Source organism: Gambusia affinis, linkage group LG15, assembly GCF_019740435.1.
Source record: "Gambusia affinis linkage group LG15, SWU_Gaff_1.0, whole genome shotgun sequence".
NCBI classification, from domain to species: domain Eukaryota; kingdom Metazoa; phylum Chordata; class Actinopteri; order Cyprinodontiformes; family Poeciliidae; genus Gambusia; species Gambusia affinis.
The window spans coordinates 24,558,611-24,585,819 of NC_057882.1; the positions used below are offsets into that span (position 1 = coordinate 24,558,611).

Below are 27,209 nucleotides of genomic sequence, written 5' to 3' on the forward strand. Positions count from 1 at the left end.
ACAAATTGTACCCAAGATCAAATGAATCTTCTGAATAGGGGATAAAGTTTTTCTTTTTTCTTCTAGCAGTTGATTATTTTCTCTTTTAAAACTTTAGGCCACTTGTCATAACCCCTATAAATAACATCTTTTTGCTAATCTGACAAATCTCAAGCAAGCAAATAAATGTCCTCTCCCTCATCAGAGAGGAACCAGCGGTGAAACCCTGTCAGCGAGAGCAAGGATTCAGGAAAATTTCTTTGTATTTCTGTCACACTCAGTGGGTCCAAGCAGAAGTGTCTTTCAAACAGTGTTTTGACTGAGAAAACAACCAATCAAACATGACAATCAAAATGTGGGTCAAAAGTACAACAGTAGAGCGGAAAGCCTACTGACTGAAAGCATACCCAATCTTCTTTGTGCGACATAAGTCATGTTTCTAGATGCTGGAAAGATCTGGCATGACAGATGGTACAGATGTGGAGATTTAAAAATGAAAATACACATCTAGTTTAATCATGAATAATGCAACAGCTTTTACTACCTAGAAGTGGAAGGATGTGAAGAAACAAGTTTTTGTTTCTAACCATTGATCAATCTAGATGTCAGAGAGATACATAAAATATAAACACGACTTCATAACAGCTCAATATGCAGGTGTGCCATTTGATTTATCAAAACCCACGCTGTTTTCTTTTCCCCTGGCAGAAAGGTTCTCACCTATGAGATGATATTAACCCAACTTCTACACGGAGAATCCAAAGACACTCAAATTTGTTCACTATCCAAAAATCTACATTAATATGTATGATACAGCAACTTGTACAATACTCTGGTAACAAGAAAAGAGGGGAACAGTAATCAGTGAATTTAGGTTATATTCAATTTAAATCTGCAGTAGCTATTTTTTTATAAACAACATGGTTTTTGTATATATGTATGTATATATTTAAAGCTGCCACTAAGTCTTGACAGCATAACATGAGACAGACGATCTGTGAAAAAAAATCAAGCTCCTGTAATGTCTTCATGTGGTCTTACAACCATTTGCAGAAATATACAGCTCCCTGTCAAAAACAACCAATCAGAGCCAGGAGGAATGTCTTAGCGCAGTCAATTAGACTAACGGTCATAAAAGTGGAACAGAAAATCGTCATACCGGCTAGCTTGCTTCTATCGAGTTGACCTTAGGGTGACTTACTCTCCTTGTGAGGGGTGTTGATGACTTTTAACAGGAGTTTCAACTATTCGCCATGAATTTTTAGGGTAAAATCTTGAGATTAAAATAATTTAGTGTGTTTTTCTTATTGGCATCTTGGATTTTCATTTGCTGTAAGTGGAATTATCAACATTTACACAAATAAGACTTCAAAGATATCACTATGTGTGCAATAACAAATGTTTTATTGTAATTCAATTACTGAAATAAGCTGACTTTAAGTATTTTTAACTATTGACATGTATTATTTTGCACATTTCAGAGGGCAGGTTGAAGCCTCTTTAAATTACAGGGGAATCCCTGTAATTTAAATTACCCCTGTAATTTAAAGGGGTTTGCCTGTAACCCCTTGGTGAATTTCATAACATTTAGACAGATGATTAATTAAATAATCTGTGATTTTTCTATTATTATTTCATAATGACCACATTAGTGTTGTATTTAATGAAGTGGGTGAATTCATTTCATTTTTATCTATACAGTACCAATTCACAACAGATGTCTTGAGGTAATTCACAAAAAGTCATTCAATTTAATTATACATACATTCCAACTGATCCTTGTAATCAAACTGTACAGTAAACTAAATTAATTATTCAAAGTAGTTGAAAAAAGTTTCTATCTAAGGAAACCCAGCACACTGCATTGAGCCATTCAATGATCACAGTTGCTCTGTGGGGTCTTGTCAAGTTGATGATTTACAATCCCTCCATCAGTCTCAAGAGGGAACTGATCTTTGTTGGACAGCTGTCAACATTTTCACTTTGCTGTCTCTACTTCATGCTTTATCAATAACATAAGTGTCAAAAAAGATTGTTTCTGAAGTCAATTACATTATTGCATCATCTCTGGTTATGGGAAAAGAATAAATAAACTGACATGTGGACTGGCAGGTGATTAAATAACTGTGCTGGCACCACAACTGCAGGATGTAAATCATCCAGAGAGACACACACAAACATTCATCAGCACTTCAGACAAAGTCAATGACTTATCAAGTGCAACAATATACATATAACCACCATGCTGCAGCAAAACAAACAGGCCCAGTTCACAAATGTGTGCAGATGAGTGTATGCGTAAAAATACACTCAGTACAAACTCTCACACAAGGTACTATTGCTTAATGAGCAGATACATTAAACAGCATAATGGGAGAGTCAATAAATCCCAAGCCAATCGCTTTTAAAGCGGAAGAGAAAGAATCAAGCTAATCTTCCAAGCCCTGCCCCCATGACAGCTCAGACTCAGAGAAACAGAGAGGAAGAAGGAAGGGAGGGAGAGAGTTAGGAGGATGGAGAGCATCGTATTACCACTATCAATGGCTGTTTCCTTTCTGGTTTCATTTAGACTCCAAGTAAATAAATTGCAAACAGTTTTCCACTACACCAAACTAGCTATAAACTAATCAGCCTCTTAATCGGCATTGTGATAAATAAGATAACTTTACCCATTGCTGTGTTTTTAAATTGCCTATTCATCTATACGGCAGGCTTCAGGGGAAAAAAAATGTGCACAGCATTTGTTTTATAGTAACATAATGTAATTTAAACAGTCATTTCTGTAGTACATTTGTTCATATTATTGCTTTTTCTTTGTCAGACTTGGACACCCAATCACCTCGATAGTAATAGAAAATCTTACAGCATGACAGTGGTTATTTATTTGTAGTACCGGCAAACTGAGTAATAAATGTTGATGGTGTGCAGGAATTATAACAAGAAACAAAGTTGTGAATAGGTGGCAGTGGGAAAAAATGACTTGAACATGTCTTTGCAGTTTAGTATTTTCTTCTACAGTGAGCACAATATTAAAAAAACAATTTGTATTGGTACAATCGTTATAAAGACAGGATCACACATTACACTTGTGTTTCTATTTACCTTCTCCCATTGTTTTTTGTGACATTTCCCTGGCTATATCCCAGGACACTATGTGACTAGGCATGGCTCACTGTGCTGATCTTGGTGTATAACACTCTGTACGCTGGTGGCTCAAAAACTAAGACAAAGAAACACCAAGATTATCTTACTTCACATAAGTCTATCTCAAGCAGTACACAATGAAAGGTTTACGGAAAACTTTAAGATTAGCCAAGTTGAGTTGAGGATACTTATGGTATCTTATAAAACACTTCTAGCTCAATAGCTCTGTTCAGTAAAACGACTAAAGGATTATTGGAAAGACTTGTGGTTGGGATGTGTGCCATTTACACCATGCTTTACATTTATGCATCTGCTTGATGGTCTAAATCTAAACTTAGTAATAAATGCTGAACAGTTGTGGCTACATAACATAAAGAAGCATGATCCTGATGAGGTAGAATAGCCTCTGTTATCTTTGTACTCAGCAATACTGCTAATGTGACAACTTATATTTCTGTATGGGTCCCTCTGGCAAAATAGACAACAAAGTGTCAAAAGCTGAAATAAATTCATACTAAAAAGGAGTCACTTTAGAATAAAGTTATGAATGCATGATGCTTTAGTTGTACTTAACATTATTTTTCCCCCACTGTAATTGTGATTTATTGGCAAGCTTTCCTTCCTAAGATTGTACAGGTAATTGCAATGAAACATTTCCTCACATGTGACACAGCAATATGGTGATGTGCATTTAAAAAAATCTTGAATTACTTTAAGTTGAGTTCCTTACAATCTTTAGAGAAGGTCTTGCAAAGTTTTCTTTGGTTTTAAGATGTGTTTTCACTTATTTTGTTCATGAATATTTAGATCAGGGTTAGAGCAAAACAAGCAAAACCAAAACAAATTGAGAGAAAGAAAATTATTTACAATAATCTGCCTAAAATGTCAATATTTAAATGATTTAATTTAGCATATACCTGGGCTTTTATTTACTACCTATGCAGTTAATAATAAAAACAACTGAGTAAAAAGATTGAAAGACTGTGCAGGTATCATGTTTACAGTGATGTTCTGATGTTTGCCTGTTTATCTTTCCTACTAATAGCATATTGGCACCTTCCTAAAATAATGGTTCAGGTCATTCTTTACACAGAAATTAAATTAGACTTTACTAATTAGGTGCCTTCAAAGGCTGATGGTTCCACTGAATTTCATTCAGTTAGTGGTATCAGACTAAAGGGCATGCTAAATACACCATACATCTAGCATACAACACTCATGGTTAATCCATTAGATTTTGTGTATGTGACTACAATACACAAAAGGTGTAAAAAGGTCACAGGGTAAAAATATTTAAAAATATCTTATCAGTCATCATTACCCAAAATAAAACAACACACTCAGAAGAGTGTCACATTGTTTTAATGAGCAATGTGTACATCTGTTTATACAGCTCAGAGCAGGTGTGTTTTTTTGTGTTTAGATGCATGCATGAACACGTTTTGCATGTAATCCCATGGAGCACGGCCGGTCCTGATAGCATGGGGGACACATACATGCCCTAGATAGTTTGAATCTAATCTAGGCCATCCTCATTTCCCCTCGACACGTGACAAGCACTGCAGGTAGAAAGCTGTGGCACACATGCAACAAGCACACACACACATGAATACGCACCTCAACTCATACAAACACATATTAAAACATTGCGAGAAGAATGCCAAACATACAGGAAACGGCAGTGTAGCAATATATGGCTGTTCTGAAACAATTCAAGGAGACTCTTCAAGAAGCAGGCCATGGAAGACATGGGCATTAATGAGGAGAATATGAAGAGAGAAAGAGTGAGTAAGCGAGAGGAAGAGTGAAAAAAGTAGAAGGAAGTGCGTAGGGTGAGGTAACCCAAGGACATTCCGGCTGCTGCTGTAGAGGAAGCTGCAGACTAGCAAGAGCTTTCCATTTGGTTGGTGTTATGTAAGACCTTACTGTGACAGACAGACAAATACACACCAGATATCCAAAGAGACTAATTCCATATAAACACACATCCACATTAACAAAGCAATATGCACACATAAGCAAAAACCCACACAGACAGGCAAATTCACATACACACTTGTAATCGTCCATTCAGGGCACGTAATTCTAAATTCATTCTGAGCTCTTCTTAAATTCTACTGCAGCTGGCCACAACTCATTACAACTCTTTTCACCTCATTGGAGCAAACACAAAACAGAACAGAAGAGGATAGAAATATTGTGTAGTAAGATTGGTGGCAGGAAACAATTGACCTGTTAATCTTTTTTTATGTCCTTTAACACTTTTGTTGTTGTTATGACAGATTTGGAAACAAACCTATTAGCTTTTGGGGAGTTGCATTAATAACCCGGTTTGTCATTGCTCCAAGAAGTTACTGTGCCCTCTGCAATATATTTGCGCATAAGATCAGCAAATGAAAAACAGCATGTCATGGTGCATTCAAGGTGTTTACTGCCTCACTGACCATTTGCCCCGGTTTCCTGCCGCCATGCTTGGCTAAGCAAATCCACTCCTGGCTCCGAAAATTTTGGCAAGATAGAAAACGTTTTCTAAAGTGATAAAGTATTTCAATATTTCACAGTTTACTGTCTTCCCAAATCTGTAACCAAGAAGGTAATCAAAGTTGATATTATGACGCATCACAGACTACAATGGGTCAACTGCATTTTTGGAAAAAAACATAAGGCCTTGCATAAGTCTCTAAAAGGGGCTTTTCACTCTGCAGCAAATGCTAATGTTAATAAACAAGCATTGCCAATATATTCTAATTTATACAAGTGGTGGACATTTATTCGCCTCATGACATTCAAGTGTATTTTTCATTAGATGAGACGATTACAACAACCAGACCAAAACTAAAGATTCTTGCAACAAATCACAGTGGGTGGTCAAACTCAATGCAACATTTGAGGCCGACACAATTTGCAAATCAAACAATAATATTGTTTGAAGACCTTTGTACACTGATTTAATGGAAATGACATAATAATGCATGCGATTTCCTGCCAAAAATAGATACACTTTATTTTCAAAAGAACACTGAACACTGGAATTGATAAAATAAACAAATCAACCAAAAACAAAAATAAAATGGATTCTCAGTCTCCACTAACAAAAAATGTACTTGAATAAAAACACCAAAGTGTAAATAAATACTGCATTCAACCAAAAAAGTGCAGATTATGAAGTATGTATACTATATTGCCCTTCAGTAATCACTAGATTTAAATAGAGAAGATGGGCACATCGACTACCTGATGCAATAGATCACACTACACGATTTTTTGCCTCTTATGACAATCTTAGAACGTTGGTCGTTCTAAGATTGTCGATTGCAATTTCATAATGGATCATCCTGTAGTGTGTGGTGTGTTACGGTAGATCGTTGTGGCCGCTCCGATCTAAATCAGGGGTTTTCCCCACTGGGAGCGTTGCAGCCTGTTGAATGTGACAGGTAGCCAATCAGAAAACGCGGATTCTCCTCCTGTTTTCTGAGGGGAAATTACAGAGGGGAATCCCAAACAGCTGACAAGGTGCAACAGAAGTCCAGCGGACATTGGAGATGATATGTGGAAACAACATTAATGTTTATTCAACATTTCATGCAAAGAATATAGAAATGACGAGGGGAGGAGTAACTTTTCAGCTGTTCTTCGTTAACGTGACATAAATAGGTTACAATGATTTTCATTCAGTCAGGACGTTACGCTGGCACTAGAGCCACATGCATTGCAGGTAGACTGTAGTAAAGAAATGATTAATGCCTGGTTTTAAAATTAGTTAACTGGACTTGTAGCCCCTGCAACAGACTGGCGACCTGTCCAGGGTGACCCCGCCTCTCGCCGGGAACGCAGCTGGCGATAGGCACCAGCAACCCTCCCGACCCCATTAGGGACAAAGGGTGTATAGAAAATGGATGGATGGATGGATGGATTGACTTGTAGCCATTATTTTGTGCCCATTGTTGGACACCACACGGCCCGATGGAACCCGATGGAACGTTATACCTAGGATTTCTGTTGGCTAATGTGTGATCTCTCAGGTTTTGAAAATGGGCCGACAATCGACCGACAGCTCTAAGATCGTTTTATGTGAACTGGGCATTACACTGAGGAAATGAGGAAGGGAGGGTCAGTGGAGAGCAGTGCAGTTGAGCCTTTTTTCATTCAGTGTCATTAACAGAAAGAGAAAAAGACCAGAAGAATCGATAAAGCCGATAATTAAAATGACGTCGATAGTTTTAATTTATCGCACGATTAATTGATTTATCGTTTATTGCGACAGGCCTACTGATGTGTCATTATTATATAATCCACACTGAATTTCCAGGAACAAGTTTGGAACCTTGTGTTGATTGGCTCATTGCTATAGGCACAGGTGTTCAAGGATGAGGGAAGAGTCAACAACTCACCAAAGACAGTTCTGGCAGGGACAGACTCTCTGTTGAGCCAGAAGGACACTTGGGAGAGGATCACTGTCATGATGCAGGGTAGATACGTCTGGATCACAAAGTAACCAATTTTCCTCTTCAGGAGGAAGTGGGTTGTCATCACAACATACTCTCCTGTTTTCAGCAAGATAAGAAACAAGCAAAAGTTACGTTTTTCCAGCAACTATTTATAAATTCAGAACAATAGCTGGGTGAAAAGCTTAAAATTAATTTAAAAATCAGGGACATTTGTAATTCTAAAATATACCTGTGCTTGATTGCACCACACCAGAATCCACACTCTGTCCCATCAGATCGTACTGGTTTAACCTGGAGCCATCCTCTGCCACCACTACAGACTGAGCAGCCCCTCTGGTCCACACATACACCACCTCTGCTCTGGTATAGGCATCTATGGAGTGAAAAAGTTATAATTTAGTTTACTTCTAGTTGATTTTTTTAAACTAAAGATATAATATTATCTAACAATTTTCCATTAAAGCATCTAATGACATCCTATCTGTATGTCATCATCCAACATCTTCTTATGTGAGACGTCACATTGTGCTGTGCCACAGCCTGTCATCCTTGTCTTATAACAAAATAAGAAAATAATGTCCCAATAGAGTAACGTGACCTTAAAGCAGCAAAGTCAGTAGATTTTTTTCCCCCTTCTGGCCACCCAACCTGTCAAAGCTGCAGTGTGACTCGGCCACTGCAGAGGAAAAGATGGCTCAGCTGCAGACTGCAGAGCGAGGAAGAGCGCTCATCACTAAAATATTTAGCAAGTGAGTTCAGTTTAAAGGCGTTTAAGTCTTGGTACTCTCACACATGCTGTGTAGCTGGAATTGCAAAGAGGTAGCACAGCTCACGTCTCTGATGCTTTAGTGTCCAAATGTTGTTTTTGTTATTTTTTTCTTGCCTCCCAACACTCATTTGCAGTGTGATACTTTCTAATGAATGGGTAGTATAATTTTTCCATTACATGTTTCTATAATTTTCTTTTTCTACATCCATTCTACTTGAATCTGTGTTTATTAAAGAAAGATGCAGGGCAGTTGAAGCTGTCAGCGGTGAGCAGCTGGTGTGATGCTCTGGTAGTATTACAGAAGGTACTGCAGGCTGCATGCCTGCAAGAGTCTTAGAAGGTCTATAAAGGTTGAACACTGCCTTTCCTTTACATGGAGGCAGTGGCACATCATGCAACACACATATTTAAGTGTGTGTGGGGGATGAGAGGAGATGTGGATCTGGTACGTTCATTAAATGTAGAATTGTATTTGGCTGCAGATGCTACTTACAGCTGCCAAATTTCAGGGGACAAGCATGGGCATCCATAGGGAAGTCTTCCAGATGCATAGGGCATTCTGCTCTCACTGTAAGCCTTGAAAAAAACATATAGATCACAGAGTGAATTCAAAGTTATAATGGTGGATAAAATAAAGAAACCAAAGCCTTTAAAATGAAGACATGGTGAAGTGTTACAGCCAAGCAGAAGCTAGGAATGTGTTGCAACATACAAATATTTTTTTTTACTATATCAGCACTGAGTGAGTACTCAAGCTGAACACTTTTCCCCCCAAACAGAAATGTTCCAGTTCCATGAGCTTTGAGCTTGTGTTTACTTATGGCTTGGTGGAAAAACAGCGTGTCAGACCACCCGTGACACACTAATCTCCAATCTAACTCTCATCTCAGTCATCTGTGACACCAATACAGGCTCTGCCGCTTCGCTCCCCTCCCCCTCTTATTAAACATGTTGAAGCAAATGTTATACAGTACTGTCTTACAATAACACAGGTTAATGTAAGACATTAACTTGGAACCTAATGCATTCCTGTGGATTAGGTTCTGTACTGTCATAAAGGTTTACTCAGCCCTCTTTTTCTAAAGAATGGTGCTAAGATGCCAATACTAGTTCTGGTTTCAGATCTAGTCTTCTGGCTTATACCTGTTTTATTGCAAAAACCAAACTTCAGATTTGTCATAAATTCAAGATTTGCAAATTGACCAATTTTACACAAAAAACAAACGTAGTTTTCAGTCTATAGAATATAACTATTCCACCTAAAATAATCTACTTTGGTAATCTACTATTTGCTTTCACAGCAAATGATAGATTAAGTGTTTCTCTCTGTTTATAATAAAATCTCATTTTCAACACATAAAATCAATATTAACCTCCAAGATTCTTTGTGAAAGCAGTGGACTATATCAGCCTACCTCATGGTGTAAAGCAGTGTGCCTTCCTCTGTAATTCGTAGAAGTTTGTTCGGCATGGTCATGTTGTGGGCCACTGACTTCTTGCCATTGTGGAAGAAAGTATCCGGGGTCCAGATCTTGCTGGCCATCAGGTTGTTGAGACGCAACACGGCCATGGGCCCTTTGAACTTTAACCTTTCATCTTTCCAGCTCTGTCTGAAAAAGACATCAATGGTGTACTCCTGCGAGTGAATGGTGAGTAAAGAGAGAGACAAAACACAAAGTGAACAAAAGTGCATACTTGCGCTTCGGGGGAACTCTTCTATCTGACTTCACCTATAGCTGACAGCTGAAAATGTTGAGTCATGTAACCTTACTATGGCAAACATAGGGAGGATTTAGCAGAGACAGGTATCTACAGTAGATTTATGGCTGGTGTGTTTTCAAAACCAAATGCCTCAGCTGTTACAAGTCATTGTTCTACTCCTGGTGCTGTTATATGTACGGTTATCTTTCCATTCCTTCAATTTTTTGTTTGCAAAGCCATTGTCAGGATAGTTAATTGCAAATGCATGCATTCATGGGATATATATTAATCCAGCTATTTACAATAACATCGGTTGGTAAATGCAAAAATTACTCTTTGCATTTTGTCTTAAGGTAATATTTTTCCCTGAGTAATATAAATTGCACTCAACGCAAAAACGAGACACTAGACACAAAATTAGAAGGACATTTCATTTCCAAGCCAGTTAATGACTACAGCTGAGAGAGATTTTAATGGCTCCACATGGCTGCCCACTAGAATAAGAAAGTTATTCACAGCCTGTTTTCTGTGCTGTTTCTCCTTCTTTCACTTTAGTTCTTATAAGATAATTAGTGTGAACTGAAACAAAGCTTCAAGGTAACAGAGTAGGGTATGGAAAGGCTACAGATGGAAAAAATCTTTAATGTTTTTTTTTCTTGTCATAACACAAAAGTAACATAGCAATCAAAGGAGATTATGTCAAATCAAGTACACACATTCCTGTACATTAAAAAATGTGCAAATACTTTGAATGAGACTTATTGTTTTCCAGTTTATGATGCAAAGATCAAGACAGTTCTGTTTGAAAATATTTCTGAAGATTTAACTGTTGAAATGTAAGATATTTTACCATCAATATTAGGTGACAACAAAGCAAACAGTCATATTCAATGAATTAGAAATGTCTTGAAAGGTTTATTTCATTAACTTAATTCACTAAATAAAACTAATTATGCAGATTCAAGCCTTTATTTCTGTCAATTAGGATGATGTTGGGCTTACAGCTAGATTAAATTATTACATCAGAAAACAATCACAATATATTTTTTAACATAATGAAAAGTATGTTTATGCTAAAAGGTTGTTATTTTCAATATGTACTTGTTTATGTTTATTCTAATTTAGGGCCAACACTGAAACGACTGCTTTGAAAGCTGTTGTAATTAGCAGCCTCCAGCTGCAAAGATGTACTAGTTTATTCCACTAACTAGTTTTCCACTTAGAGAATGGAAAACTATTTTGATTTACTAATGGTAAACCAAATAACTGCAATAATGAAATTTTTCTTCCCACAACTGAATACGTAGCACTTGAGAAGAGAAACATTATCTATAAATGGTCAAGTGACAGCTGTAACAAAACATCATAAGTTAACAAATGAATCAATCTTCCTATCAGTGAATATTTTCCAGTTTAGAGAGAACTGTGACTCAAGAGATGAGAAAACAGGTGTGAGGGTCTAAGGAAGGGCACAAGGAAAAGAAGTGACATTTACAGAGGTGGAACGAGCCTTACCATGTCATGATCCGAAACTGGTCCAATACTAGTCACAAAAATGTCAGTCTTGACTTCAGTTACACGCTCTGTTGAAGCAGGAAATTGTCAGAGTGAGTGTCTATCATTGGCATTCATTACATCTAAACTGCTTGTTAATACAATGCCACCTGGCTACACTCTCTTATCTGTTCACACTTGTCAGCAAAATTTTTAGCAAACACAATTGCACAACAAATATACAATTAAAATTAAACTTATACCAAATTGTCATGACAAATACATCTAAGCACTCCAGAGAACTTTTGCCTTGAATTTTGGTACTAATTTCTGTTTTTATTGGTCAGGTCTCAGCATCAGCTCTATTACTGCCTGAGCAGACGTTGGGTCTCTTAATGACATTGTGTGTGGCGGAAAACATGCCACTCTCCTCCGATAATGTTGATAGCCAGCTTAGGATCAGTGGGTGGGGAATTCATTTAAAGAGGCTGGCAAAGAAGATGTTTGTGAAAGTGTCTTCACATTTTTGTGTGTATGTGTTTGACAGAGCTAGCTCCATGTGACTGTCAAATTGAAATGTGACAGCGTGATTTGTAAATGATGCCTATTGCGATTCATTATTTCTTCCCCCAGATACTTTTACTTTTATGAAGCTTGTTTTTTTGTTGTCTTTGAAGCCTACTGCATCATAACACTTTATATTGTATGCTCTTGCTACTTTTGCTTTATTTCTTTATTATTCTCCCTCATGTTCTTTTTCAAACTCCCAGCATTCCTGCCATGTTGCTTCTCTCTAACAATGTGTGGTTGACAACACGTGGAATAAAGCCAACAGTAAGCGATGACAGTGTTGGGTTGATAGTGTAAGTCTGGACTTGATGAAAATTTCAGAAAAGCAGTAGCCAAATAATGAGACTCTGGTACTTTTTCTCGCTAAAGGTAACAAAAGTCTGGTACTGACAGCAAGCACACATCCACATTATTCAGTCACATGGTTATTATTCTGTGTTTTCATGAGGATAATACTTGCATATTTAAAAATAATGGATGTTTATGAACAACATAATTTATTCAATGACTTGGCTGTACTGACCTCCGAGTCCTGGCCTGAGGCGATTGTCATAGCCGTCTAGAAGGCTGTCTAAGATTTTGGTGAACACTGTGGTGTTATCTTTCTGCTCGTCTGTCATGCCATTCTGCCCAGAGCTGCCAAAGCAATGAACAAGATTTAAAGTTGCAGCTAAGTTAAAAACCTATGCCAAAACTGCTGGCAGAAAAACAAACAACATGAAAACTCTTCATCTTAATCATACATCACATATCAAAGACAAAAAGATTTCATTTTAACTGTGGAGTACACCAAGGGGAATTCTGTTGGCATGCACAATGAACCATGAGTCACAATATGAAAACATATTCAGTAAACTGGCCATGCTTGCTATGACACTAAATAATATCCCCGTTAACGTACATCCCACACTGAATAACCATAAGATAAGATAACTTCATCAATAGTTAGAGGAAATACTTGTTCTTTAAAACAGACTACTGATGCATACATTGAAGTCACAGGTGATGTTTTAAATGCCTGAACACAACACAAAAAGGGGAAGGGGATATTATGCAAAATCAACTTTTTGAAATTTACATTATGTTATAATGTTATTCTCTCATCAAAAACATATCTGGAGTGTTGCTTTGATTTATTCACGCATGTTTGACAAATCCTTGACATTCCTATGGCAAACCTTCAGGGTACCAAAGTATATGTTCATACAATGTACCACCTATTTACCCAAAGCTCATCCTAGGAGCTTGAGTCCCTGGCCACACATCCGTCCTACCATGCACCCCACACCTTCCCCTCTCAGCTTCGACAGACTAGAGGCAGCGGTTAGGAAACACCTGGTGGAAATGCTGAGCTTATCATACAAACTACTTTTTATCCAGTGCTATATATATATATATATATATATATATATATATATATATATATATATATATATATTCTATGTCATACAATGTCAAATAATCTAGCCCTATAGCACAGGGCCTTGCTGTACAAAACAAGTAATCACAACTAAATCAGATTCAACATAATTTTATCTGAATATCTTTACATCTTTTTATTATGTAGCTTCTTATCCTATAAAGTAGGATTCCTTTGATACCAAATCTCTTCAGCTTTTTACTCAGCAATTGATAGTCCGTAGTGTCATGCTATTGAAGAGGATTTAATCTGCAAGTAAGTTTGCTTAGGTGAACAAAAATTATTTTTTAAGTATTTTTGTACTTTTTTTATATTAAGCATGTTAGTTTGATTCATTTTTCAAAGGATGTGAAACTGTATAAAGACACAATAAATGGAAAGAATAGTGACACAGAGAGAGAAAAAAAGAGAAATCAGAATACATTATTTATACTTTAATATGGTCTTTCAAATGAAAAACACATCACTGAATGTGCTCTTTGAACAACATGAAACAAAATGCTAAGAGCAATGCTGAAAACGCTCATGATCCCTAATTGTGAGAGCAGGGCTTGAATCTCCCTGCATAAATATTTTACCGTTCTCCTAATCAGGGAACCAACCTCTAATTACATAGTGCACCAAAAAGCCAGGATATGACATGGCTGAGATAGCATGTGCATAAAGTGTGTTAAAACACATGGACCAATGCATGCACATAACCATATGCTCCAAGGTGTTTGCATGTGTGAACCAACGGTCATGTTCAACAGTATATTGTATCTGTAATTTTTTTCCTATTTTCCAAGCCAGTGGGATTCTGCTTTGATTACTTATGAAATAAACAGCATGTGTTTGAAGAAAAGCTCTACTAGCTGAACATCTCCAAGGAGAAGTGGAGGTCATCAAGATTAGTTAGAGACCTGCAGCTGGAAGGAAGGAACAGTGTAAAATGTGACACAGCAGCATGTGGAGAATCATGACAATTAGTTTATAGGAAAACAAAGAAGAGCAAAGATTAAGATAAGAGCGATAGAAGAGAAGCAGCTGAGGAAAAAACATTGGGAAACGTATCAGTTCTGAATCGAATGTATCTGTTTGAATGTATCTGCTCATAAAATGCAGGATTAACATTCCGAACATGAGCTTTCAAACTGAGAGATATCGTGTGGATTTTAAAGAAAAGGTTCATTCACATATTTCTCTTTGCCCCCAATTATCCCTCTGTCAGTGGAAATTATAAAGTAAAGAAAGAAAATCAAATGAAAGTTGTGATGAGCAATTATGGTCTTTGTCAGCTCTGAAGCTGTCTGCCTAATCACTCAAAATTCAAAGAATATTTAGTATCTCGTTTAAGGTCTGGGATAATAATTATGTCTAAAAACACACAATATGAACTGCAGCTTTGGCATGTAGTGCAAAAGAAAAAGTAAACACAATGTTCTAATGCCCCACCACACTGATGTAATTTAAATTTGCCAAAACTGAGACATACAAAAAAATTATTAAAGGGTTGATCCTCCTATTCCAATTTATCATTACAGAGAAGATCTAAATAAAGTAGAAAAAATATCTTAGTAAGAAATTAGTCAGATTGGACTTGGAGCTTCAATGAACAAACATGTTCAGGTCTTACCACAGAGTCTTAATCCTGACTGGGACATTTTCACATGCAAATGTTATTTGACTTAAATCATGTCATTGTAGCTCAGGTCGTGTTTTTAGAGTTGCTGAATGATGGACGTCCACCACATTCCTAAGTCTGTTTCAGCCTCTAACAGGTTTTCTTTAATTCTTACTCTGTATTTAACTGCAGCACACAAGCATATCCACAGCATAATGCTGCCACCATGATGCTTTGCGGTGGCAGAAGGGTTGATAGTCCTTGGTCAAGATGGAAGACACAAATAGATACTTCTTGAATTTCATGTGACTCCTAATGGCATTTAATTTCACTGGATTTTGTATATTTAATTAGCATTTTTCTAATTATCTGAGGACAATTTGTAATTTAGTTTCTACATGTGTTGCTTTTTTCACACACATTCCACTCAAATGCATTTCTGGCTGCAGTTTGGCAAAATGTGAAAATATATGTATATCTTTGCAAGGCGCTAAACACTGGACATAATGGATGTTTCCAATGACAATAGCCACAACTTAAAATACTGGTTGGTCAAATGGCAAATTATCAAAATTAAACATTTTTTTTTTTTTTTACTATAATCACACATCCTGTTTCTAAATGGATAAATAAAAAATATAATGAGGAATTTTGCATTTTTTACAAGTATAGGGAAATAGTATGCTTTGAAAGATAAACATCTTTATTAGTTAGGGGCTTCCTCTCACCAACCACTGTACACCATCCCCATCTACAGGTCATCTGAACAGCAACAGTGCTATTCACACTTCCACTGCCAGTCTCTCTCTGTCCATTTTACTCACTGTTTCTTTCACTTTCCTGTCAGCCAGAAATCTAATTATGAGACATTTTCTTTGGAAGCTAGATACTGTAGCAAAGCTCTTGGTCTGCTCAATTATCACATCTTGCCAAAATCCCCAAAGGTGCATTCGCAAATCTGGGATTCTGCGTCTGACGCCGAAAAGGGGGGACTGGCTTTTACAGAAAATCTTTGGGGTGATAATTGCTTTGCAGCTTTTGTGTTGTCACTATGGCACTTGAATGCTAGAATATCTACTCTAAAGCAGACACGATCCTCCATTTCTAGCCATTCCATTTCAAAAGAATGCAGCAGCTGTAATTAGTAGGTCAGATTATATCTGTATACAAAAATGAGATAGTAAAGTGCACTACGTACAACTTTAAAGTATTAAAAGTGTCTTTATAATCAGCTTGGTGGTTCAAACTGAAACTTATATCATATACAGAATTTACTTTTTGTGGTATAGCTGCTGAGCAGAACCAGCTGGTGATAAATGGTGATATCAATATATCACCATTTATGTTCATGTGAGTGTTAAGTGATTTTCTCATCAAAATTGTCCACATTTATACAATGAGCATTTTTAAATCTGCAGGAAAATGAATGTCCGCTTAGGCTTAGAATTGTGTAGAAATTAAAGCAGTTGCAGTCTCATCACGGCGGATCTCATCCCTGTCATTTATAATCCAATTCTCTCTCTCTTTCCCTCTTTTTTGTCTGTTTAGGTAGCTGACAGCCAGCAGTTTCATGTTGACACTGAGATGGAGAGTCTGTACATTGACTCTGCTATTCCTGCAGCTGCTGTCAAAACAAATGTGCAGTAATCTATGGCAAACATCTCAGTGCAATGCGGAACATCTAGCCTACGTATAGCCCAGGTCTGAAAACTGACAGAGTGGATGTTGTCCCACGCAGCCAGTGAACCAAAAGAAAAAAAGTGCAATTCAACAGTAAAGTGGCTATTTTTTGCTCATCATCTCTTGTCCCTGTGTTGCACTTCTTATTACCTTGGCAATAATAAGCATGCAGGTGTCCTGTGAGTGTGCCCTAGTTACAAGCATATTAGATTCTGTAAAAACAAGCACTGAGGTGGATAGTAGAGTATAAAAGTGCCAGATGAATCACTGCTGGCAGTTTTAGACATTTAGGAGGCGCACATTGAGCAAAAATGGACTTTTCCATTTAAATATAACTGAAAGCATCTTCCACAGTATCTACTAATTTTCACAAATACAGAACAAGCTGGGTTAACCAGAAATTTTTTTATAATGCATGCACCATTTAGACACTAAATTGCAATGCAGAATGCATTTCCCTTCACATTTAGGGCCTTTCAGCAATGTGCAGATGAACATGCATGTTTCTGTGTTCACACTGATAGATCATCAATCAGGTCCAGTTATATATTAAAATATTTTCTCACCTTTTCCCAGTCAGTACGCCGCTTGTGACCAGTAAACAAGTCCACAGACACAGAGAGGCCACCCTGCTCTGTCCACACATAGCTGAAATATGAGGACCTTTCACTGGTGGAGATTAAAGAAAGAAAAAATGAACATCATCGCCGTGTCACATGGACCCTGTAAAGCATTACCTCCAATGTGCCGTCACATAAAAGTGTCAACAAATTAGCAACCATAGACAGAGAAGGTCACTTTGCTCCTTTTGATTATAAATCTAAACATTTATGACTAGATTCATTCTCAACAAATGTACCAAATCCAAAATATTCAAATAAGATTCATACAAACATCAAGTATTTTGCACCATTATCTTTAATTGCATGTCATACTGACTGTGCCCCTGACTATCAGACAGACCAGATCCAACAGATGCTCTTGTGGCTGCATCCATAGCGCAGAATAATTAAGAGGAAATAACAAGGAAACACACCATCGACCACATATACACCCCGTGTGAGGCTGTAGCACCTGTGAACAGCCTCCTCTAGTAATACTCTGCAATGTGAAGCGTAGGCATTAAAACGGGCATCCAACCAAATCCCTCTTCTTTAAGGGAAAAGAACATGTCATTCCTCCCTAAACATTTAAGCATGATGTCAGTCAGTCTGCAAAGTATAGTCAAGCGAAGCCCTAGCTATAATATGCATGCAAATTCAGAATCCATATTGGAAAGCGCAATCAATGTGTCCACGAGAGGGCCAGTTGCTTATTTATAGAAAAAAAGGGCAAGAAATTCACCGAAATTTGCGTTGACAGACACACAAGCAACACTTGCTTGTGGTGGTTCAAGGTGTGCTAGGAGTGGGTGGTGGCCACATACTCTGTTAAAATGTAATAAAAATAAAATAAAATACCCCCTTGTTGACACAGATTAAAAAATGGGAAAATGATGAAGCTTATCGGATTTAGTGGGGGCGGGGGGAACCCGCAAGCACACTTTTTAAGTTATTCAGAAGGGGGGTAATGTCACCCTGTACAAACAATCAGAATTTGAATAAACATAAGCACAGTGGAAATTTTGCATGCAACTGACATCCCCTGCAAGGTTTGTCTAAATACAGGCATGACGATCCGTGCGTGGCGGAGTAATTAACTGAATGCGCGTTGATGCCGTTTTATTTGGAGAGCGCTGTCCGCGGTGCTGAAACCAGGCAGCATCCCCGTTAAAGCATCAAGCCGCTCCTGCGTGCCATAAAATACTCCCCACTAAACGGTGCTAATTTCAGCGGCAAACTCATCCATCCCTCTCAATAAAACTCAGCTTCGATTGTTGCGCTGTTCACCGATAAGAAAAACCAGCCCGCTTTATCTCTTTAGCTCAATAAAAATAACAAAATGCTAAGAATATCACTTACAGCAGATGAACCCGGGTGCATTTGATGTCCACTGACTATATCCTGTAACTTTTGTAAATTTCTTCTTTTTTTTCCTAGCCGGGCGGAATGTGAAAAATTTCCTCTGTGATCTCAGATCTGACGAATTTTAGCTTGAGGCTGGAGAAGCGGCTGCTGACGATATGCGCAGGTCTCTCTCACTGTTCATTGGTGGTTGTGTAGTGAGTTCAACTCTCAGTCTGTCGGCAACAGAAATGTTTCACCAAACTAGCATATCTAGTCTAATGAACGCTGAATGGTTGAATACACTGACTGCGCTTCCCAAAACGAAGCCGAACAGAATATACCCATGTCCTAAGGCAGACTATTTCATTTTAGAATACACCGTGCCAATGTAACATAATGACAAGCCCGCCCATTTTATATGCAGCACAATTTAACTTCCATTGCTGTCCTCCTAATCTATTTCCCGCGGATGTTGGATAGAAAAATCCTCTTACATTTTCAGCTAGATTATCACTCAGGCTCCCTGACTCGTACGTGATGATTTCCAACGAGATAAAATTCTACACAGACATACTTACACTGACGCCAAAATAACACTTAAACCGAAACGGGTTGCGGTTTGGATAGGCGCGCACAAGCTTGGGAAAAAATCACCTCCAGAATTTTTAGGAAAACAAATCCCCCGCTTTCACCTTGGTTTACACCAGTGCAAGAGGATGTTCTGTTCTCTGCAACAACAACAACAAAAAAATCCCCAAGCAGATCACTCACCGTCTCCTAAAAGCCCACGTTTCGCATCTAGACAACTGCTGGTGTCTCTGTTATAAACCAAATATTCTGCTGCTACAGCCGCGCCGCTTCAGACTGAGCCACTGACGACGAGCGGCGCTGAGCTGCGTGCATCTGCAAGAGAGAGGGGGAGAAAAAAAAGAAAAACTGGGCTTATGATTCGTGGCGTATATTTCTGTAGGCATCGGCGCTTTTCTAAGTTGAGACTACAAATCAGGGGACATTTGCTTCAGCAAGGACTGAAGCAGAAACACAAACGAGGTGGACAGGGATGTTATTATTGGCAATTTATACAATTCCATTGTAATTTGGAAAAGCTCATGCTTTCCATAAATCCAAGCTGTTGATGAAGGAACTGCTCTTTTTTGCCCCTAGTTTTGGCGGAGGGTTTATTTTCATGGGGGCAGGCAGAGTGAGCTAGCAGTGGAGTCACGTCAGTCTAGTCTGCAGTGCAACGTTTCCTCTGAGAGCGTGTGCGCTGCCTGCTCACGCGTGGTTCAAGTAATACATGTGCGTGATTAGTTATGAGGGACGTCACAGGTCTGCACGCCCGTACGCCGTTTTCTAGATTCAATAAGTTCTATCTATCTATCTATCTATCTATCTATCTATCTATCTATCTATCTATCTATCTATCTATCTATCTATCTATCTATCTATCTATCTATCTATCTATCTATCTATCTATCTATCTATCTATCTATCTATCTATCTATCTATCTATCTATCTATCTATCTATCTATCTATCTATCTATCTATCTATCTATCTATCTATCTATCTATCTATCTATCTATCTATCTATCTATCTATCTATCTATCTATCTATCTATCTATCTATCTATCATGGATCCACTTTATCGCAGTCTGCTCACTCTTAACCTGCTGCAGGTGCGTGTGTATATTTAGGTAACAATGAATCCATTCCACCCGACTGTTTACGGAGAATTAATGCCACTGTAATACAAGTGGAGCATCGTTTCAAGCTGCATCTCCTTGCCCCTCAAAGCTCAGTCTCCAACCGCTGCATGTGACTCGGTTTTCCCGTGCGCGCGCGTGCGTGCACGTGCGGGCGCGCACAACCAACACGTGCCGCGGCGTGCTCGTGGAGAAGTGGAGACTCTTGGTTCGAAGAGAGGAGCAACAGCAGACAGCTTCTCTGAGACCCCGCGAGAGAATATCCAGCGACAGCGTTTTAAAAACACATGCCTTCCCACAGCTCTATCTCTGGGCAGGTGACGGTGAGGGATATTGCGTGTGTGTGCGCGTGTACGTGCGTTTGCGTGCGCGTATGTGTGTGCAGGACTAAGCAGGGGAGAGATGGATGACGGTAATTTAGGAGAGAGATGCGTAGTTTATGGTCAAATAATCACTGGCAGGGAAGAGTTCCTTTGAATTTTGAAGGAAGGTATATTGACTAAAAACTCCCCCTTGCCTATTCTTGTTCAGCCATTACTGGTGTGTATGTGGTGATAATTAATTTGATTTATTCACTGTGGGAAATCGGTTACCAAAAGGAGTGTTTTAAATGTTTTAATCTTTACCATTCTAACAAATATTAAACTTGAGGAAAGCTTACGTAATTTTATTATATAAAATGATCATTTATTGTGTATTGCTAATTTAGTTTTTTGAAAGTACTTTGTAGTATTGCACATGATGCAATCTTCCATGTGTACATTATGCTTATGTTCATCGGAATTGATTTTTATAAAAAAATTGGATAGTGTCCAACAATTCATAATACTTCCTGGAGAGTCTTGTGGATTATTGAGCCGAGATCACCAGGTCAGCTTGTTTTCAGAGACATGATACAATTTCTACACCATAACCGTTTCCCACTCACCTTACACAATGACGTGATCTTCACACCTCTGCACTAAACTGCTTTTCCATGAATTATATGCATTGCAGCACATTGAGCCTTAAAATGCTTAAATTCACTTCTCTGCAAAAGCCGGTCCTTTTGTTTAGAACCAGAAACTTAAATATATAATTTTAGAGTTTATGTGGTAGATCAAAACAGTGCATGATTATGAAGTGTAAGGAAAAGGCTGCACAGTTTGCAAAGAGTGTACAAATAAATATATTAAAATAGTTGGATACATATTCAACCACCTTTGATCTCATGTATATAAATGAAATCCACTGCAACTAATGACCTTCAGAGGTCACCTTATGTGTAAATGGAGTCCACTTGTGTCTGCTGCTTGGTGAAGCCCTCATAGGGTCTACTGGGGAACTTTGGTGAATAATCACCTTTACAGAGACCTAGAAACACCAGATAGATCAATGATGAAGTTGTATAAAGGTTTAATGCAGGGTTAGCATATAAAACAATTTTCAAAGTTCAAATAATTCTTCTAAAATGGATAGAGTATAGTGCAACAAGGGAAACTCCAGAGGAGCTGCAGAAATTCACAGCTCAGGTGGAACAATCTGCTGGCAATGCTATTAGTTATGCACGCCACAAATTTAGTTGTCATTAAAGAGTGGCAAAATATATATATTAGTAAAAGGCCAAAGGAAATAATAATGCAAGTAACCCTGAGCATGCTATCCAAACTGTGAAACAAGCCATGATGTGCAGATTTTTTTTCAGAGACAGGTCAAAGATGAACGGAAGACAGATATGGGTAAACAACATGCAATTTAAAAAAACTGGTAAATTTAGAGGCTGCAAAGGGTTTTGGACTGGCATGGAGGACAGCATTCAGGATAACAGCCCGAAACACACAGTCAGACATAGAGTGGAATGATTCATATCAGCACTTATTCACATGTTAAAATGGCTCTGTCAAAGTCCAATCCTGAAAGAAGCTTGAAGCTGCAAAATGAATAACCATCAAAAATGAGTATCAATAATTTTTCCAGACATTGTGAACAATGACTGACAATAAATTAAGATTAGAGGTTCATAACATGTCCTGGAAACAGTCCACTAATGTCAAAATATTTTAATTAAGATTTCTTATCTATGTCCCTGTCTGTCTTTTCATTCTTTCTTTCTATTATTAAGTTTGTGTTCTACTTTGATTGTCTTTTCCGTTATTTCAGCAGTAGCAGCACCACACACCTCCAGCTGCACCTAACTGAGCGCTTAGCAGGTCATAAAGAGTGATAAAAACAAGTGGTGTACTTCAGTCCAATTACTGCAGCAAAGCTTAATTTGCTTTCACCCTTTTTAACCCTTTGTCTAAATTTCAATGCGTCACAGGGTTGTAACACTGCTGTTGCTCTGTGACTTGAACTAGTTTAGGTGGATATCATTTTTATCCTAATGGTTTATGTTTCATCCTCTTAAACAACCTTAATCAATCAAATTGTTGCTGCCCACAGAACGAAAGAAAGAAGAATGAATGAACAAAACACTAGTCAGCCAGAGTTGTCAGAAGTTAATGGAGTTACATTGCTGCGCACCTGTCCTTCCACAGTTTTACTAATGTACACCAAACTACTGTGACGGCAGTTGGTAGTTGCCATCCAGCAGGGAATTAGGAGTGACTTGCCTCAATCAGTTGTCTTGAAGAATAAATCAGGCTTCTACAGGAGACAAAAGCAGGATCCCCCTCTGTGAGCTGCTCACTGCAATCAGCAGAAGTTGGCTTGTTCTCTGACTCACTGTTCGAGGTCAAGTCCAGTGTGACGCATACAAAGGTACGTGCATGCACATATACTCACAACTTCCAAAATATATCCATATATCACATGGTGCATTTAAATGTATGTTCTGGCAAAAACTGTACTTAAACAGCACACAGCATTGAATTATGGAGTGAATTAGCCTGACCATTGCCTTGTTGTGCAATTGTGCTTGAATAAAATTTTGGCATCCAGCACAGTCTGGACTTTCTCCCCTGGACTCGAATTGTATCTGCTAGATTTTTACTGGGCCAATCAGTGAACAGAAGGAAGAAGTTGTGAACAATAATGACAATTTTCTGCACTGTTTTAGAATTATAATTTGCCTGTAGTTTTAGCAAAGGCAGCAGAGGAAGTTAACGAAGCCATTCAGTCCATGTTAACCAAATTTACAAATATTGAATTAACATTAATAGCCTCCTCATTCAGAGTGGCACTTCCCTCTTCGCAGTGGAGGATGGTTGTTTACAGCGCAGGGTTTTTCTAGCAACTTTCATAGCATCATACATTGACATATGTTATGGCCAAACGATAGCAATTGGGTAAAAATTAAAACCTCAACAAGAATTTGTCACAGTATATATTAAACTGTTTTCTTTCAAAGGTTCTGTACATTGATTGAGAGGCTCAGCTCCAATGGTGCCACACTTTTATGTTGCAGGTACTGAAATATCTGTTTTCTGCTTTTTGAAGTGTCAAGATTACATACTAATATTGTAGGGCTGTATGACTGACACTGGACATTTACGTTTACCACATTATGCATTTCTGCACCACTGTTGAAAGAAACCAGGGCACAAGATTTAACATTAGTTATAATGATCAATAAAAATGAAATGAGCTGATATTGTTGGGAATAATGACAACAGTTACCATACTTTTAACAGATATGACTGTGATTTTTCAAACATCATCGTGACAGTAGATCAAAGTTCAATTGACTGCGCCTCCAAATGATGAGCAATTTCATTAAGAACCAGTTATTAAGATGAAGTGCTTTTGCAGCCACCTAAGATTGCAAAAGTATACTGGAGGGCTGGTGTGCATGACTGCAAGTCCTTTTTGAAGAATAGTGCTTGTCCTACATTCCCTTAGAGTACTTTGACTAATGTGCTTGTAGTTGCATGGTTCATAATCTTGCACTGTACAAGGGTAAAATCTTTTCAAAATGTTCTTGTAACTCTTCTCAGATAAGGGGGAGGTCTATTCATTCACTAAATAGTTTTCTTTTTAGTTTTTGTCATTAGGTTTATGCTGACCTGATTACTTCAGTCAAGTGAAGTGCTAATATTTCAGGCTTTTGGATTCTCCCCTAGTCAATGCATTTTATTAGCAACATATCATCACTTTCTATTCTTCATTTCTTCTGAATATGTTAGTGGACATTTTTAATCAAACTAATGTATAGTTACATATGATGAGGTTGTCAATATATCTTTTGTTATTTGGAATTCTCATCAGGCTTAACTTTGATAACTTTTGATAACTTTCCTAAGCTGTCCACTTCTGAGAAACTTGGTATTTGTGTGAAATTAATTATAATCTTTTGAATAATCATTTTCATTATAGAAAGAGAAGTTACATTTTCATATTTGTTTCAACACTAGGTTATCAATGGCTGCACAATAAAATAATTTCCTCTTTGGCGTTATGTTTTATAAATATCTAAATAATCCAAATTTAAAATCTTCCAATTCTCTTACTTATTATGCTTGCTTTAGAGCACATGGTGGCTCCCCAGTCTTGCATTCATAAGTACCTGGACTGAACACTGTAAAAATATCTCCTTATTACAGTGCCTGAAAAAATTTCTATGAAATAAATAACTACATACATACATAAAATCTAATCAAATTACACCTATGCATGAATCTTCTTACTCATTGTGTGTATTTTGAATCATTGATGTGCCTCAGTTCTTATTGCATTAAAAATCAGTGAATGACTAAAGCCTTTCCATCTGTTTAATTTAGAGAATTCAGCCAGTTAACATTTTATTGCTGCCAGTTAGATTAACATAAGTTTTTTTTTTATTTTTTGTTGTTACTCAGCTCCTTGCAGCTAGCCTCTTGTGGCCAAAACAAGAAGTGAATCCAATAATTAAATGAAGTAATTGCAGCATTCAGTTGTTGGAGCTGTTGATTACTTATATAAACCAACGAAAGGGAAAATCCACAAATTGTGAAACGCTGCATCTCCTTTCACTGTACTGAATATGTCTCTGGTTTACTCTAATTTGATTTTGCTTTGTTTCTGTTCATGCTGCCACACATCTTAAATCACTAACAACACATTGCGGATGCCTTCAGATGAAAACATTCTCTGCATATGCATGGAGACAGTGCAGAAGCAGAGCTGTTGACTGGAAGCAGACCGCGCAGCAGCAGCTGCACTCTCACTTGTCAGTTTACATAACACTGATTATAACCCTGAGATTTAGCCAACCACCAGCAACAGTTTAGTTTGGCCTGGGCATTAAAATTTTACTGACCATCTGCTCAAGTCTTCAGTTGCTTTCCTTCAAATACTTCTCATTGATGCTGATTCTGCCAAACGAATATTCATAGTGCTGCCACTCAAGACACAGGGTAGCAGTTATAGAAAAAAAACAATCTGCTCCAAGGTCATAGTTTTAGTCTTTCCCTAATAAGTATTGCTATTCTATTTTACTTCTATAAATTACTTCTTAATGTAATTTAAGCTTATGTTTTTTATGGTGTGTTTTTATTCCAAAACACTTTATACTATTCAATAAATCCAAATAGTTTTCAAAGCCAGTAATGGGCAACAAAATCATGGGAAGCCTAATGCATTTATTCATTTTGAAAACTGAAAGCTGCAGTCAATCAGCTATAGTTTAACCTCTCCTTAGAGGTTTTATGCTTATTATGATTTTCTACTGCAGAAATAATCTTGACCAACAAAACAACCTCTGATGCTTAAATGTGACAGATGTATTCTGTCACATCTGTTACATCTCTTAAATTTCCACTGAGGTCTATTGTGAATGTGAGTCTCCAAAGTCCTCCAAAGCAATCAGCAAAAAATATTGACAATAAAAAAGGTGAAAAATTTCTATCAAAACCTGACATGATGGTTTATTAAAAGTTCACATACTTTTATTGACATTTGGCAACTGATTCCAGAGAAAGTCAGAGCAGAGATTATTCTTTGCATTTGACAATAACTAATAAGATAGAATTTTGTTAACAGTAGTTTATTAATTATTATTATTATTATTATTATTATTATTATTATTATTATTATTATTATTATTATTATTATTATTATTATTATGAAGAAGAAGAAGAAGAAGCTCCCCCTTTTATTTAAAACCAAACTGACAATAACATTTTTAAAGGTAACATAATATTAACAATCAATTAAACAATATTTGTTTGTTTTTCTGTAAAGTAAAATAAATAAAACAATATATGTTTTCATTTATTATACTATTTTTCTTTTGCTGCCATTAAACCTTGTTTTCTTCCACAAACTTATGATCCCACAAAATCCTTTACCTTTCAATGCCTAGCATAATGGATAAATGTAATCATGATTTTGATTCAGTTTGACTCATTAGGTTATTTTACAAGGTAAAGGTCATTTTATTTATATAGCACATTTTCAGCAACAAGGCAAAAAAATTGTAAATAATACTATAAAAGATTAAGCTGACCCTGTATATAACAAAAACACTTCAACTTGTACAAAGCTTCGAGAATTTATTCACAAACTTTCACTTTTTCACATTTTGTTATACTGAATTCTTCTTCCAAAACCGAACAGAGTTCATTTCTCTCATTTTAAAGCAATGATAGTAAAGAGAAATAAATGCACTTTTGCAAGACAAAATACAGTATCAAAATGCAATAAACTTCCCTTGAGGGAAAATTGGAATTAGACTATTTGCTAAAACACAGTGTCTTATAAAAGTGCTCATTGAACTTTACTACATTTTTATCACTTTACAACCATAAACCTCAAGAGTTGATGTGAAAATAGATGAAGCTAAATACAATATT

The 27,209-nt window shown here is 37.3% G+C and overlaps 1 protein-coding gene across 2 annotated transcripts in view; it reads right to left on the bottom strand.

The window, feature by feature from the left end:
* The window catches only part of gabra1 (gamma-aminobutyric acid type A receptor subunit alpha1), a 30,966-nt gene extending 10,948 nt beyond the window's left edge, over window positions 1-20,018 (bottom strand). The window contains exons 1-8 of one of the 2 annotated variants that reach the window (XM_044141340.1): window positions 19,526-20,018; window positions 17,375-17,477; window positions 12,629-12,741; window positions 11,557-11,624; window positions 9,756-9,976; window positions 8,834-8,916; window positions 7,801-7,944; window positions 7,515-7,667 (exon numbers count right to left, since the gene is read on the bottom strand). In XM_044141340.1, coding sequence (XP_043997275.1) covers window positions 7,515-7,667; window positions 7,801-7,944; window positions 8,834-8,916; window positions 9,756-9,976; window positions 11,557-11,624; window positions 12,629-12,741; window positions 17,375-17,454 — 862 coding nt within the window. In that variant the 5' untranslated portion in view covers window positions 17,455-17,477; window positions 19,526-20,018. Of the gene's footprint in view, window positions 1-7,514; window positions 7,668-7,800; window positions 7,945-8,833; window positions 8,917-9,755; window positions 9,977-11,556; window positions 11,625-12,628; window positions 12,742-17,374; window positions 17,478-18,769; window positions 19,013-19,525 lie in introns of those variants that run through there. The other variant, XM_044141339.1, reaches the window with a different exon arrangement.
* Between the last annotated feature and the right edge of the window lie 7,191 nt (window positions 20,019-27,209).